We start from the raw sequence: 15,750 nt of genomic DNA on the forward strand, positions 1-15,750 counted from the left end.
TTATACCTTTTGACAGACTCAGGCTTCTTCTACCAAATCATTTTTGGTAATGTTCTTGAAACTGCTCTTTATCCTTGCCACTAAAACCATTCTCCTACCCTAAAGATCTTAATTTGGCATATGATATGTGGGTGAGAAGAGAGGGCAAATGCTTTCACAACACCACCGATGAAATGACATTGAAGCTGATGTTAATATGAAAAGATCGGCACTGCTATTTCAACTTAGCAGTTTTGACATCTTACATCTGTTCTACTGACACTGATTAGCCACATCTATTGAGGGTCAATGTAAAGCACAGTACTCAGAATATAGAACAAAGAAACAGAAAACATGACTAACCCCTAGGGTCATTTGATTTTAATCAAATTAAATTAATACATAATTAAAATCACTAATGAGAGTCATTTTTAAAAATTTCCTCAAAAATTGTATTTTTGCTTTAACTGTAAATATTCTTTACAGCTCAGAAATAGACATAGCTCTCAAATAAAAAGGATTTTTTTCCCTTGTTTTTACATGTTGCCTGATTAACCAAAAACAAGATTTGATGCATCTCTAAAAATACATGATGCCTAAAAATAAGAGAAGGGAACAGAACCACAGTTAGGGGTTGTGCCAGAGCCCATATTCTTTGTTCAGATATTGCTTTGAAAACCAATCTACCCCAGTGTACCCAGCCACAGCCAATATAATATCCTTCATTAACCCTGTCCCTGATTAAAAACATTTGGCTCTTGGTGAGGGGGTAGGAGGAGGTAGGGAAAGGTGGGGAGAAGCTCTTGTGGCATCTCTTCAAATTTTATTCATAACGCTCTGTAAATAGGACAATTTTTTAAAAAATGTCTGGTCAAGAGTGTTTAATTCAGTTCAAAATGACCATTCTGTAACAAATGTATTTTTAAATACAGTGAATTGTTTTGAAATTTTCAGATTGCTATTGCTGCTACAGAAAATGCAGTGATTTTTTTTTAAAAAAAAAGTCCCAAACCTGGTCTGGGACAGAATTTTTTTGATGATGTAATTCACAACTCTCTTGGGAGGAAACGAGCATTCCTGAAAAAATGCCTAAGCAATCTTCCAATAAACTTTAATGGAATTACGACTTGTTCTGGGAACCAGCGGCTCACCTATCCATTCAGCTATCAATTAAGAGTCTGTTGTTGTGGAGTGCCCTCTAGTCATTCTGACTCACAGCAACCCCATGTGACAGAGCACAACTGCCCCATAGGGTTTCCAAGGAGCAGCTGATGGACTCCCAACCGCTGAGCTTTTTAGGGCTCCACTAGTTTAACAATGATTAATTAACTAACCATTCCCTTTTCCTATAAAATCTCCCTACCAAGACTTTATTTTTTTATTGACTTATCAGAGGCCTTTTCTTTTGCAGGAACATTATGATAAAACTTCAACAGATACTTATAACTAAACTGATGGGTTTTCTTTAATAATTTATTTTATTCGCCAAAGTTAATTAAAACAGATGCATGTAAGTTGTTGGCCAGTGATCACTGCCAGCTAGATGCAATGAATATCTGGGTTACATTTTGTCTTCACTTAATAGGAGTTCCATCCCTAAAGAATAAAAATTTTCGATGTTTTACTTGACTAAAATGATAAATTTATGTATTCTGGACAAACAAATACTTTTAATAAAACCCGTTTGGGGGGCAGTTATAATTGGAGGGTGTGTGGTTTAAATCAAAAATCAACTCTCTCACCAGATAAGCTTTAAAATATTGAGCTATGCCATTTTCTCTTTGCTTATCCAGAAAATATAAAAATGAATTTCCCTGCTTTTGAGCAATTCTCAAATTATTCTAATTGTGAATGAAGGTTCAAACATAGAAAACATTTCTATAGCTACATTTTAAAACTAGATTATTTTATTTTTTGATGACTTCGGGTGCCTCAAGCATTTTACTTTGTTAACGTTCTTCAAAACTTTACTGGCTGAAACACACTGCTTCGTGGTTCGCTTTTAAACGGACAATTCGTAAAGCGCATTATGGAGGCAATCAAAAAAGTTAAGGACTGATCGATCTTTGCCTAAAATGTTAAGAGTACTGCTCTCTTCCATCCCTTGGGTCAATAAATTGGAGCTAGTGGATCCCTTTACTAAATGATTACTTTAATATGCATATATTTAAATTTTTAAAAAAGGAACATGTAATTTTATCGTGTGGTCTTTAGTTCAAAACTGCTGTCAAATTCCACTTAAACCTAAACAGCAAAAAAAGGGGGGGGGGGGCTTAACAACTTAAATAAAAACATTTTAAATAAAACCCTTGAGATGAATCCTCTCTTATCGATGAGCTTACAGTTGGGCTGGTGCGTTAAACCGTGATGAAAAAGATCTTCCAACAGAACTTAAAACTATTTAAAAACTCTCAGCTGACAAAATAACTCCTTAAGGGGGTGGCGACAGCAGTGTTGCTAACTGGCGGTTAGTGAAGGTAAATTTCCTATAATTACGGTTTTGTTTAATCAGAAATAGCCCCGCGGCTTGAAGAGCTCCATCTGGTTAGGATCCCCAAAGAGTGTAACGAATTCAACGACGCACTTTAGAACAGTCCAAAGACACCGCCGTCGAGTGAATTCCGACTCAGGCGACCCTACAGGACAGAGTAGAACTGCCCCATACGGTTTCCAAGGTGGCTGGGGGATTCGAACTGCCGACCTTCGATTAGCAGCCGAGCTCTTAACCACTGCGTCACCAGGGATCCTCAGGACAGTCTAGGATCTAGAAATAACCAAGTGTAGGGGCAACTGAACTGTAGCCGGGTATAACCCCAAAGTTTTGTCATCTTCTCCCAGCCCCTCATTCCGTAAATTTCACATTTTAAAAAAGAGTAGTGTGCTGGCACCTGCGTTTTAGTTTCTGCTGAGTAACTATGGGACTTCGAGCAAGTCACTGGGTTTTTGCTTTAAATGATCGCCTCAGGGTTCGCAACGGCGCCCTGCAGAGACCGTGAGGAGTTAAACGGCTTCCCCCAGGCCCGCTTCTAACAGGTTTCCCAGTCCCCAGCCACACTAAGGCCACAGCTCGGTAAACCGTAAACGGCGCTACTCAGCTGTGCCAGCACGCACCACACGCTCGGGAACCCCAAGTGGACGCAAAAAAAAAATGACGCGCTAGACACCTGCCCGAGGAATAACCGCCGCTGCGGCGGATAATGCTCTTACCCAGCTCCGGCTCCGCCTCCTCGCGTCGCTACTAGCCCCGCCCCGTCCCGCCGCGGAGGCTCACGGGACACGTAGTGCGATAGGCCCACACTCCCCCAAACACCCCGCTTCGCGAAGGAGCTCTCTGCTCCCTCAGGCCTGACTTCCGGTTTCCTCGCCCGTTCCCGGCACGCAGCCCACAGACAGCGGAAGCCCCTTTTCCGGTCGTGCGCGGCGCGTCCTCCAAGTACCCCCTCCACCTTCCCTCCCCCTCCCCTCCCCCCCCCGACATCGCTTCTCCTGCGCAGCAAGCGACGCGGCTGCGGGCCTGCGCAGGCCCTGACGAGGCCAGCTGCTGTGGGCCCGGGTCTCGCGCGTGCGTTGCTGGGTAACGGGCCTTCTCCGCCCGCGGCTCGGCCCCTCCTTTCCAGACGCGCTGCTCCCTCCATAACTTCCCGGATCCCTGACGCGGGGCCGGGCCGTGCCGGGCCTGGCGCAGTTGAGGCCGAAGCAATGGAAATCCCTCTTTGGCGCTCCCGAAGCGGCTGCCATCGCTGGGAAAGCAGCGGTGTCTTCGAGGAAACCGGAAGCCCGTGGTGACCCCTGGCGACCCGGTTTGATTTCGACCTGTTTCCAAACACTGGGGAATCGAAACTTGGCGGCCCTGAGGGCAGCCCTACGGGCAGCCCTACATAGCCTGGCTCCGGGGTAAGTGACTCGCTTCGGCCGGGCCTGGGCTGGGGGTGCGGGCAGTGCCGGGGCCGACCTCCGCCCCTCTTGCTGGGCCGAAGAGACCTGTCATTTTCTCTCAAAAAGCCGTCCCCCTTTATTAAACGGACAGAAGCCCCCTCCCGGGGCATCCCCTACCTCTGTCACTCCCTCTTCGCCCCAGCTGTTCCAGGCCCTTGGTCCTTCACTTTTAGTTGTCCCCTATTGCACTTTTTTTTTTTAAAATCCCCCGTGCCCCGATTTACAGGGACCCTTTCCGTTTTGTTTCATTCATTGGAATGGCTTTTTATCGGAAAGGAAAGAGGGACGTGTGGTAGGACGGCACTGCCTGGAGCATACGAGCAGGGGACACCAAACCCGTGTCCATCATCAAGGGCTAACAGTCGGTATTCGTCGCCCCTCTGGTGTCTAACCTGTGTATTCAGTACGGTTATTTGCTGAGTAACTACGACATGGAGGGTTTACTACGACCCTCGTCCCAGCAGACAAGGAGCTCACATGCAAGCGAGGTAAAATACCTATGAAAACTGTAAAACAAATCAAAACACAGATTGCTCCAGGACATGTTGGAGGAAATAAAGTGAGGTGATCAAAGAGTAATTTACCAGGATCGAAGTTGACGCATACTTCTCTTGGAATTTTAAATTGAATTGAGCAAGACCTCAAAGCCTAATTTAAATTCTAGTCCTAATTTCCAACCTGTTGTGATCACTCCCTCTATTATCTGTAAATTGGAAAGTATGCTTTCCTCACAGGATGGTTACAAATTTTGAAGTGATACTGTTTGTAAACTGGGAAGCCGTATATACGAGTATAAGGTTTTAATATGAAAGAGGCAGCACAGTGTGATGGGAAATGGACTGGATTAAGTCAGAACACCAGGAAGTGGGTTCTGAATTTTCCAGTTATTCTCTTGAAACTTTGCAAGAAGCTAAACCTCTTCATTCTTTTGTCTGCCTCTAAAATGGGAGTAGGGCATGGTTTCCAGTAGTTATGGTGGGTCTGCAATCAACTGGCTAGTTTTTACTCTTGGCTCCTCGGCTTTCTAACGTTTGCTTGTCTTAGTTACGCTATGTGGCATATCATAAACACTTGGCAAATATAATTACCATCACAGAGGGCTGTTGTGACTATCAAATACAATGATGTAATGAAATTCTTTATAAGCCATGAAGTAATGGAAAAAATGTAACATGTTTTTTTCTTAGTTATATTCTGGATTGAGGTATAGTTGTCTTACCACTATTAAAAAAAAAATTGATACTATCATTAACATTGATACCATCAGTAACATGTATAATAGGTGCTCAGTTTCACTGAGATGTATTACTTTATGAAAGCAATAAAAAGGCATTGTCTACTCTTCATGTCTATGCTGGCCCTGAAAGGTAATTTTATGTTTCCTTGGCTGTACAGACTGATTTCTGGACTAATGCAGTTGCTGAGATAACTCGTTGAGGGTCATGAAAATGAAAGTGGAGTGTTTCTTACTGTATATCTAGAGTGAGTACATGTTTGAACTCTCGTTGACTTGTAGGGCATTGGAGTGCTAAGGTCCATAGATTGAGTGATAGCATCTTGAAAAAAGGCACTTGCTTAGCTCTTCTGAATAACTAGTTTGGCGTATCTGCCTCTGATTATTTCACTACAAATAGGGAAAGAGAAGTAAGTGTTGGTCTACCTGCCTGTATAAGATGTAATCCATAATCCTTGCTCCATAGTATCCTGACAATCATAGGAAGTACTGCAGGGGTATCTTAACTTCGCAGAAGTAGAAACTTGATGGAAATTCTAAATAAGTTCGAGAAGTAATAATAGAGGAAAGAGCCTATCAGATAGGCTTTAATTCAAACTCCAGGTCTGTCACATACTGGTGATGTGATCATGGAAGGTTACCTCACCTCTTTCAGCCTGTTTCTCTTCTGTGGTGGTAATAATACCTTTCTTGCCAAGTTTGGTTTGGACTTGACATCATGTGTATATATTTCTTACTCTGTTCCTGGCAAAAACGTTTATTCCCTTCTATCTGTTTAGTTTTCTATTCATATTTCTATTTATTCATATTTGGATTAAAAATTTGCCTTCTCAATATGTTGTTGTTAGGTGCTGTCGAGTCAGTTCTGACTTGTAGCGATCCTGTGTACAACAGAACAAAACATTGCCCAGTCCTGCGCTATCCTCGCAATTGTTACTATGTTTGAACCCACTGTTGCAGCCACTGTGTCAGTCCATCTCGTTGAGGGTCTTCCGCTTTTTCACTGGCCCTCTACCAAGCATGGTATCCTTCTCCAGGGACTTCTCAATATAGGAAGGTGGCATTTTAGTGACGTAGTCCAACCATGCCATTTTATAGGTGGGAAAATTTAGATCTGGAGAAGCGAAGCGAACTGATCAAAGTGGCAGTACTGAGACTAGAATCCAGGTCTCCTAAATCCTGTGTTCTTTCTACTATATAGTTCTACCTTGTCTAAATTCTTATTGGGTAAGTCAAAGTCCAAGTTGTATTGCTTTGTGAATGTTGTATTAAGAGCACAGAGTTAGAAGTCAGCTTACCTGGCCTCACATCCCAGCTTTACCACTGATTTAGTTGTGTAGCTTTAGGTAAGTTATTTAATATTTCTAAGACTTTGTTTTTCAGTTGGATAACAGTAGGTTCTCTAGAGCAAGAAGTAGGAAAATGCGTGTAAAAGCACTAGTGCCTGGCATATGGTAAGTGATCGATAAATGGTAGATATGATGCTGAAATATGGCAGGATAATCATATTTATTCCTATAGAAAAGATCAACCTGGTGTCAGGAGATATTTCCAACTTTTCTAGTATCCCAAACGCAGGTATATGTAGCATATGACGAATTGAGAGCCCTCTTCATAACGATTGCAGTGAAGACTGAAATTTAAGATCTTAACTTCTAAATTAATTCTGATTAGTGTAATAACGTTTGAATCTGTGTTGTGTTTTGTTTTTTTTTAATGTCTCTTTCCTAGCCTCAGGAACTGTTCTCTTTTCTACCCACTTTGTTTGAGAAATTATGCCCTTTTTTCTCCCATTGTCATTTTTAGAAATTTCACTGGTCTCAACATCTTTTATCTCAATCTTTTCTAATTCTCTTCTTATATATACTTCTCTTATGCAAATGAACTTCTACAAAGAAACAGAATTTAATAGCCAAATATAGAAAATGTTTGCATGATTCATCCATTTGCCATCTAGTTGATTTCAACTCATGGCAAACCCACGTGTGTCAGAGTAGAACTGTGCTCCATAGGGTTTTCAGTCGTTTTTTGAAAGTACATTGCTAGGTCTTTCTTCCTAGGCCCTTCTGGGTGGACTCAAAACCTCCAACCTTTTGGTTAGCAGCGAGCCTGTTAATCATTGCATCTCCCAGGGACTCCTCCCTCTAGTGGATTTTCTATTTCGGTGGGACTTTAGAGTCACCTGGGGTGCTTATATGGATTCCCTGGGTTGTGCAAATGCTTAGGCATTTGGCTACTAACAGAAAGGTTCATGGCTCAAATCCACCCAGAGGCATCTTAGAATAAAGGCGCAGTAATCTATTTACGAAAGATCACAGCCATTGAAAATCCTATGATGTACAGTTCTATTATGATACACATAGGGTCCCCATAAGGCGAAATAGACTCAATAGCAACTGTATTTTTTTGTTTGTTTTGGTGTACTTACTGAAAGTGCATTTCTGATTTGCATAGATCTCTGGTGGAGCCTAGAAATCAGTGGTTTTGAACAAAACTCCAAGTGAGTCTCAGACAGTGGACCACACCTTACTTTGTGAAACACTGCTTTGGTCATCTCTAGTTTCTTGGAATGCTCTTGAAAAAGACAAATTTCTCTGCGACATGTCCCTGTGGAGTACATTTATTATTGGTTTTCATGATTGAGGGAAGTCCATGATTAAGCTTGTCTTTGAACATTTTTGTGTGTGTAACATTTGTTAAGTTTTAAAAGTTAGTTATTCTTGTCTAGTCTTGATAATTGTAGTCTTTGTTAATAACATGATGCTAGCACTTATTTTGTATAGAGTAAAAAAATGTGTTAAGTTAATTTAAATTATGGTAAATAAGATAGATATAGTATAGGGTACGTTTTCCCAGATGTTAAAGGATAAACCATAGCTTGGTCTAGTTTGTTAACTATAGTTAGGCTTTTTACCATTTATCCAGAAAGGCAAACTGCCTGGTCTGGAAATACTTCATCACAATCAGAGTGCGTAAAACTGAATCTTACTGTGAGACCGACTACTGCAGTAGTATTTCTCTGAAGAAATAATGTTGAGGAAAAATGCTTGCAGAAGCAGTAACACCAAACGCTACATACACATAGGCTACTTTGTTACTTTGCTAGTGGTTTCCTTTTCCTATAGTAATAGATACAGTGGGATATCTGGCTTGTATTTGGTACCTTCCTAGGATATACATTTGCTCTGCCCTTGCAACTTTATCTCTAGAAGGCTAGTTTGTACAGTGTAATATGATAAGCATCAATATTTCTGATATTAATGTGATTTGATATTTATTTTTGGAGAGATAGAAGTTAAAACTTTAATTTTCAGTTTACAACAAACTTAAATGACAGTTATTTTAAAAATTAATAAATTTTGGTGCCTATCTGTGATACTAGTAAATTTCCTTTTGGGTGTACGTTAATTTGTGGCTATTTCTCATATAAAATTTAGGACAGGTAAGTCATTTTCATGCTGCTTTCCAGTGCATTCCAAGTCATATTTATATACTACAGAATAAACATATAGTTGTTTTAGTCATCTAGTGCTGCTTTAACAGAAATACCACAATGGGTGGCTTTAAGTCACGTTTATATACTACAGAAGAAATATATAGTTGTCTTAGTCATCTAGTGCTGCTCTAACAGAAATACCACAAGTGAATGGCTTTAACAAAGAGAAATTTATTTTCTCTCTAGTAGGCTAGAAGTCCAAATTCAGGATGTCACCTCCAGGGGAAGGCTTTGTCTGTCTGTTGGCTCTGGAGAAAGGTCCTTGTCATCTGTCTTCCCTTGGTCTGGGAGCATCTCAGCACAGGAACCTCAGGTCCAAAGGACACGCTGTGCTCCCGGTGCTGCTTTCTTGGTGGTTTGAGGTCCCCAACTCTCTGCTTGCTTCCCTTTCATTTTATCTCTTGTAAGATAAAAGGTGGTGCAGGCCACGCCCCAGGGAAACTCCCTTTACATTGGATCAGGAATGTGACCTGGGTACCGGTGGTGTTATAATCCCACCCTAATCCTCTTTACCATAAAATTACAGCTGCAAAATGGAGGACAACCACACAATACTGGGAATCATGGCCCAGCCAAACTGATAAAACATTTTTTGGGGGACATAATTCAATCCATGACAGTAGAATAATGGTTTAAAACTAAAGGTGCTTCTTTTATGCAAATTATTTATTTATTTTTTAAATTAGAGGGTGACCAACATATGCAATTTTGGGGCACTTTATAAATAAAAAATGTAACAGATACATATAAAATAAGGCAGTCTGACTATTCATTTTGTTCTAAAAATGAGTATTTTGACCAGTTATTGTATAAAATGTGACATTGTTATATCAATATACCCCATTCCCTCTAAGGTACTTGTAAACCTCAGGGTTTCTAGTTTTGTAGTTCTTGATTAAAGTGTGTAAAAGATTGATTAAAGAAGGAAAAACAGTAGTTCAGGCTCTGAAACCCGTGTGCTTGTGCTACATACTAATTATCTCATCCTGACTAAGCTTCATGACCTTTCCTGGGTCCCAGTTTGCTCATCTGTGAAATGGGTTTAATAAGATTTTCTACCTCATAAGATTGTCATGAGAATTAAGTAAGCTATTTGTAAAACTCTTGGCACAATGCTAAGCAGTTCATTTGGTTGTGGATTTTTTTTTTTTTTTTTTTTAATATACAATCATTATGTAAGTATTCTTCACGCTCTAATCACATCCAGGTCTGTCTTGTAAAATGCTGTAGAATGAGGACCAAAACATATAGTCTCTTTACTATAAAAGGATATCTCATTGTGTTTCTATCCTGTCTTTCCAATTCATCTCCTACTACTCCCTTTCTCTACCCTTCTCCCCATACTCTTTCAGGCCTTTGATCTTCATTTGTTCACGCTGTTGTAAAGGTATAATTACAGTAACCACCTTTTCACTTAAGAGTATAAGATTTAAGAGTCATTCTATTTTTGTGATATCTTCTTTGAATATAACTGCCCCATCCTCATAGCATTCTGTATTGTTTTCTAATATATTATTCACCTCTATGATATAATAATTATTTTTCTGCACATTTTTCTCCCACTCTAGGTTTTCCTTGCTGAGTGAAATGATTGTTTCATAATAAAAACGAATGAATAGGAAATCACAGAGCTGAGCTAGTTAGAAAGAACTTCATGTAAAGCTAAAGCACATAGGCTTTGATCCATAGAGCAAAGTACACAAACTTTAGGACATCTATTTTGACTGTAAGGTGCCCTGGCGGTACAGTGGTTAAAGCACTTGGCTGCCAACAGAAAGGTCAGCGTTTCAAACCTGCCAGCAGCACCACAGGAGAAAGCACCTGGCGATCTATTCTGGTAAAGATTACAACCTAGGATGTCCTATGGCGCAGTTTACTCTTGTCATAAAAGGTTGCTCTGAGTTGGAATCAACTTGACAGCACACATCAACAACATTTTGACTGTAGATGATGAGAAATGATTTTTGTTTTAACAAGGATTTTATGCTTATATCTTGTCTTCTGTCTGTTTTTAGGAAAAAAATAATGCAAGTTGAGTAAATCCTTCTCATTTTGTTGAGTATTAAGATACTGTATCTCAGATGTCTAATATGGTGTTAAAACAAAAATCATATTAAGCCAATAATAGAAATTGATTGAAGTTTTTTGATGCATATGATTTGCAAATCAGGATGATATTTTGACTAGAGGGTCAAAAATGTTCCGAAGATGAGAAGAACTTCCAGAACTCTTATACCACATCTTATCAGCCTTGTCATGGAAATGGGAGGCCAGAACAGTGTTTTTATGATAACAATTTATCCTAAAACACAGGTTCCAGTCAGACCCTGGAGTTACGTTTCTTGAAACTGACTATATATAGATAATTCTCCAAAAGAGCCCACTGCCTAAGGCAGAACGGTCTCTGCTAAGCTGCTTACTAGGCTATTGTTTGACTTATAGGTGACTGAAAACCAGTATCTTCAAGGCTCAAGGTTCAAAGGACACCTAAGGACAAATTGCCTGGGTGGGTCACCCCAACTCCGTGGACCCCAGAAATCTGGATTCCAAGAGAATTAAAACAGTTTCTCAATGGGCACAATTTTACTTCCCCTTAAACTAGACCTCATCCTACTTCTTAATTAGTCATCTACTTGTACTTTAAAAATATGTGTGTGTGAGAGATTCTTATATGGAGATATATATGCGTACGTGCAGGTTGCAGTAAGGGAATACGCCATACTTTAAGATGAGAGTTTTGACTAGCAGCATCATGTTTGGGATGATGTTTGCAATTTTGGAATAGAGTTGAATCCAGGGAGGGAAAAGTAAACCCCTTTAGAGGAAGAACATTTAAAACTCTTTCTCCATGATTAGGACAAAGTACACCTTGCACCAGAAGCAGCAGAAGTTAACTATGGTTGTGAAGATCTGCTACTTTGGGGATATTCTTTAGATAACATGGTTCATTCTTGTTCTTTCTAAGAGAGATTCTAACTTCGTTAGGTGCTGTTGAGTTGATTCTAACTCATAGTGACCATGTCTACTACAGAATGAAACACCACCTGGTCTTACACCATCCTCACAATCATTGTTATGCTTGAGCCCATTGTTGGCAGCCACTGTGTCATCCATCTCCTTGAGGGTCTTCCTCATTTTCACTGACCCTCTACCCAGCATGATGTCCTTCTCCAGGAACTGATCCCTCCTGATAAGATGTCCAAAGTACGTGAGACGTGGTTTCACCATTCTTGTCTCCAAGGAGCACTCTGGTTGTACTTCTTCCAAGACCGATTAGTTCATTGTTTTGGCAGTCCATGGTATATTTAATACTCTTCACCAACACCACAATTCAAAGCCATCAGTTCTTTGGCCTTCCTTTTTCATCATCCAGCTTTCACATGCATATGAGGCGATTGAAAACACCATGGCTTGGGTCAGGTGCACTCTGGTCTTCAAGGTGGCATCTTTGCTTTTCAACACTTTAAAGAGACCTTTTGCAACATATGTGCCCAGTGCAATGCGTCTTGATTTCTTGACTGCTGCTTCCATGGGTGTTGATTGTGGATCCAAGTAGAATGAATCCTTGACAACTTCAGTCTTTTCTCCGTTTATCATTATGTTGTTTATTGGTTCAGTTGTGAGGATTTTTGTTTTATGTTGAGGTGTAATCCATACAGAAGGCTTTGGTCTTTGATCTTCGTCAGTAAGTGTTTCAAGTCCTCTTCACTTTTAGCAAGCAAGGTTGTGTCATCTGCGTAATGCAGGTTGTTAATGAATCTTCCTCTTACCCTGATTCCCCATTCTTCATATAGTCCAGCTTCTCGGATTATTTGCCTAGCATACAGATTGAATAGGTATGGTGAAAGGATACAACCCTGATGCACACCTTTCCTGACTTTAAACCACACAATATCCCCTTCTGTTTGAACAACTGCCTCTTGATGTATGTACAGGTTCCTCATGAACACAATTAAGTGTTGTGGAATTCCCATTCTTCTCAATGTTATCTATAATTTGTTATGATCCACACAGTCGAATGTCTTTGCATAGTCAATGAAACACAGGTAAACATCTTTTTGGTATTCTCTGCTTTCAGTCAGGACCATCTGACATCAACAGTGATATCCCTCATTCCATGTCCTCTTCTGAATCCAGCTTGAATTTCTGGTAGCTCTCTCTCGATGTACTCCTACAGCTGCTTTTGAATGATCTTCAGCAAAATTTTACTTGTGTGCGATATTAATGGTATTGTTTGATAATTTCCGCATTCAGTTGGATCACCTTTCTTGGGAATAGGCATAAATGTGAACCTCTTCCAGTTGGTTGGCCAGGCAGTTGTCTTCCAAATTTCTTGGCATAGACGAGTGAGCACTCCAGCACTGCATCCATTTGTTGAAACATCTCAGTTGATATTCCAACAATTCCTGGAGCCTTGTTTTTCGCCAGTGCCTTCAGTGCAGCTTGGACTTCTTCCTTCATTACCATCGGTTCCTGATCATGTGCTACCTCCTGAAATGGTTGAATGTCGACCAATTCTAACTTAAGAGTAGGAGTTATCCTATATAGTAGAAATTTTTTAATCTGTGTTGGTAAAGATTGATTGGTTTACAAGTTTCACCTGCCCAAACTTGTAATGTATGCAGATTTGTTTTTGCCTATTTTCCTTATAATCCTAGATATAACTAGACACTCCACATTCACAAATGACTACACACTCCAAATTCTGACTTTTGTTGAGAGCAGTTGGATGCTTTCAGTTATAAAATCAGAAAGGCTTTACGATTGTGATAGAAGATCAGACTCAGAAAAATAGACAAAGGGTTTCATTGCTATTCATCTGCCTGAAATAAAGCAAAACAAATTGTATAGGCATTAATTTACACAGGAAAAAAGATCAGTAGTTTCAGAAAAAAGCAAGTATATTGAAACGTGGATTCTGTAGTTAAACGGCTTGTGTTTATATTTCAGCTCTCCACTGTGTTACTCTGGGAAAATTACTTCAATTCCTTCTACCTCAGTTTCCTCATCTGTAAAGTTTTTAGAACACTGACTGAAACTAGTAAGCAACTGTGGAACAAATAACTGGATTTGACCATTTATCTCTGGTTTCTGAAAACAGCCCTTGAAATAGCCAGAGGCATAGTGGTTAAGGGCTCAGCTGCTAATCAAAAGGTTGGCAGTTCGATTCCTCAGCTGCTCTTAGAAACCCTATGGGGCAGTTCTGCGCTGTCCTCTAGGGTTGCTATGAGTCGGAATCGATTCGATAGCAGTGGTTTTTTTGGGTTTTGTTTTCTAAAGTAAGCAGCCAGCATTTAAACGTGTGAATAAGTAGGAGGCTACACAGACCACACTCTGACAACAGGCCTCAGGAAGGGAAGGGGCGTGATACAGTCAGTCATGCATATTCATTGATGCTGGTACATAACTATCCATTAAAGCCCCATGATGCACTCACTAGATTGGTGAGGACATCCTTGAACTGAAGAGGGTGGCATGTCCCTGGAGACAGTGGAGACCCTGTGCCAGGAACTCTCCCAGACCTTGCTTGATGTGTCTCTTCACTTGTATCCTTTCTGGTTATAATAAATGGTAATTATAAGTATAGGTAATGTTGTGTGCTGTCAAGTCAATTCCGACTCATAGTGACCTTATAGGACAGAGTAGAACTGCCCCATAGGGTGTCCTGGGCTGAAATCTTTACAGGAGCAGATCACCAAGTCTTTTCTCCTGTGGGGCCTATGCTGAGTTCCAACTGTTGACATTTCTGTTAGCAGCCAAACGCTTAAGCAGTACACCACCAGGTCTCCTTAAGTACAATAAAAAATCAAACTAAATCCTTTGCCATCGAGTCCATTCTGACTCATAGTGACCTTATAGGACAAAGTAGAACTGCCCAATAGGATTTCCAAGGCTGTAATAGACCCAAGGTCACACTGATACTAAGTGGTAGAACTTGGATTAGAAAATCCAGGCAGTCTGGTACCATCAGAGTCCATGCTCTTAAATACTATGCTATACTGCCTCTAAAAAATAAGAGTTTTTAAACATTGCCCCAATATTCACATTATTCTAAGTACATCTTTTTTTTCCTTGCTCATTTATTCAATGAGACATTTATATTCCATATGTTTTTCTTTTAACTAGCTGTCATGGATGCATTGGTGGAAGATGATATCTGCATTCTGAATCATGAAAAAGCCCATAGGAGAGAAACAGTGACTCCTGTCTCAGTGTATTCAGGAGATGAGTCTGTTGCTTCCCATTTTGCCCTTGTTACTGCATATGAAGACATCAAAAAACGACTTAAGGATTCAGAGAAAGAGAACTCTTTGTTAAAGAAAAGAATAAGATTTTTGGAAGAAAAGGTAATTACCTTTTACTGTCATTATATTTTATGAGATAAAGGATGATTCAAAATATTTGAAATTTTAAATATTTTTCTATCCTCTTTTCCATGATTATACTAAATTTCCAAGCATTTTTCACTGCTAATGTCAAAACCTTGGGCATCGTATTTAGTCACAGTGTCATTCACGTACCATGTGATTGGTGAATGTTTGTGGAATAAATAACTTGGTATATTCCAAATATTTTCCTTTCTCCTTTTTTCAGATCCCCTTACATTCATAGCTGTATGTATTATATCCAGAATTTAAAAATCTGTGCAAAAGTAAATGACATACCAGCAGAGGAAATTAAGAGTCAAAGGAGGAAGCGTCTCTGAATATTGTTCTAATAATGTTTAATAATGTTTTCTTCACCAAGATTGAAATTTCACCAGGACTTTTATCTTCTTTACCTCAACATTTTCTTTTGCTGTTGAACACACATATGAATGCTGCTTTTAACTGATAAATTAATGTCCTGTTTACCTTTTTATGCAGAAACTTGACATTCCTAAACGTTTTAGAGTGTATAAACAAGGTTTTGTGTGCTACTGAGTCGAATTTTGACTAATAGCGACCCCATGTGACAGAGTAGAACTGCTCCATAGGGTTTTCTAGACTGTATTTTTTTTTTTTTAATTGTACTTCAAGTGAAGGCTTACAGAACAAATAGTTTCTCATGAAACAGTAGTACACATGTTGTTTTATGACATTGGTTAACAACCCCACAACATATT

The 15,750-nt window shown here is 39.9% G+C and overlaps 1 protein-coding gene across 3 annotated transcripts in view; it reads left to right on the forward strand.

Annotated features, from left to right (window-relative positions):
• The first annotated feature begins 3,541 nt into the window (after window positions 1-3,541).
• AZI2 (5-azacytidine induced 2) overlaps window positions 3,542-15,750 on the forward strand; it is a 33,460-nt gene continuing 21,251 nt past the window's right edge. The window contains exons 1-2 of one of the 3 annotated variants that reach the window (XR_002824280.1): window positions 3,542-3,873; window positions 14,772-14,992. Coding sequence is in view for 2 of the 3 variants with exons in the window: in XM_004377365.2 (XP_004377422.1) it covers window positions 14,777-14,992 (216 nt within the window). In the remaining variant the exon portion in view is untranslated. Of the gene's footprint in view, window positions 3,874-9,846; window positions 11,152-14,771; window positions 14,993-15,750 lie in introns of those variants that run through there. The other 2 variants (XM_004377365.2, XM_023732254.1) reach the window with 2 other exon arrangements.

This window comes from Trichechus manatus, unplaced genomic scaffold (assembly GCF_000243295.1).
Source record: "Trichechus manatus latirostris isolate Lorelei unplaced genomic scaffold, TriManLat1.0 scaffold00049, whole genome shotgun sequence".
In the NCBI taxonomy this organism is placed as follows: domain Eukaryota; kingdom Metazoa; phylum Chordata; class Mammalia; order Sirenia; family Trichechidae; genus Trichechus; species Trichechus manatus.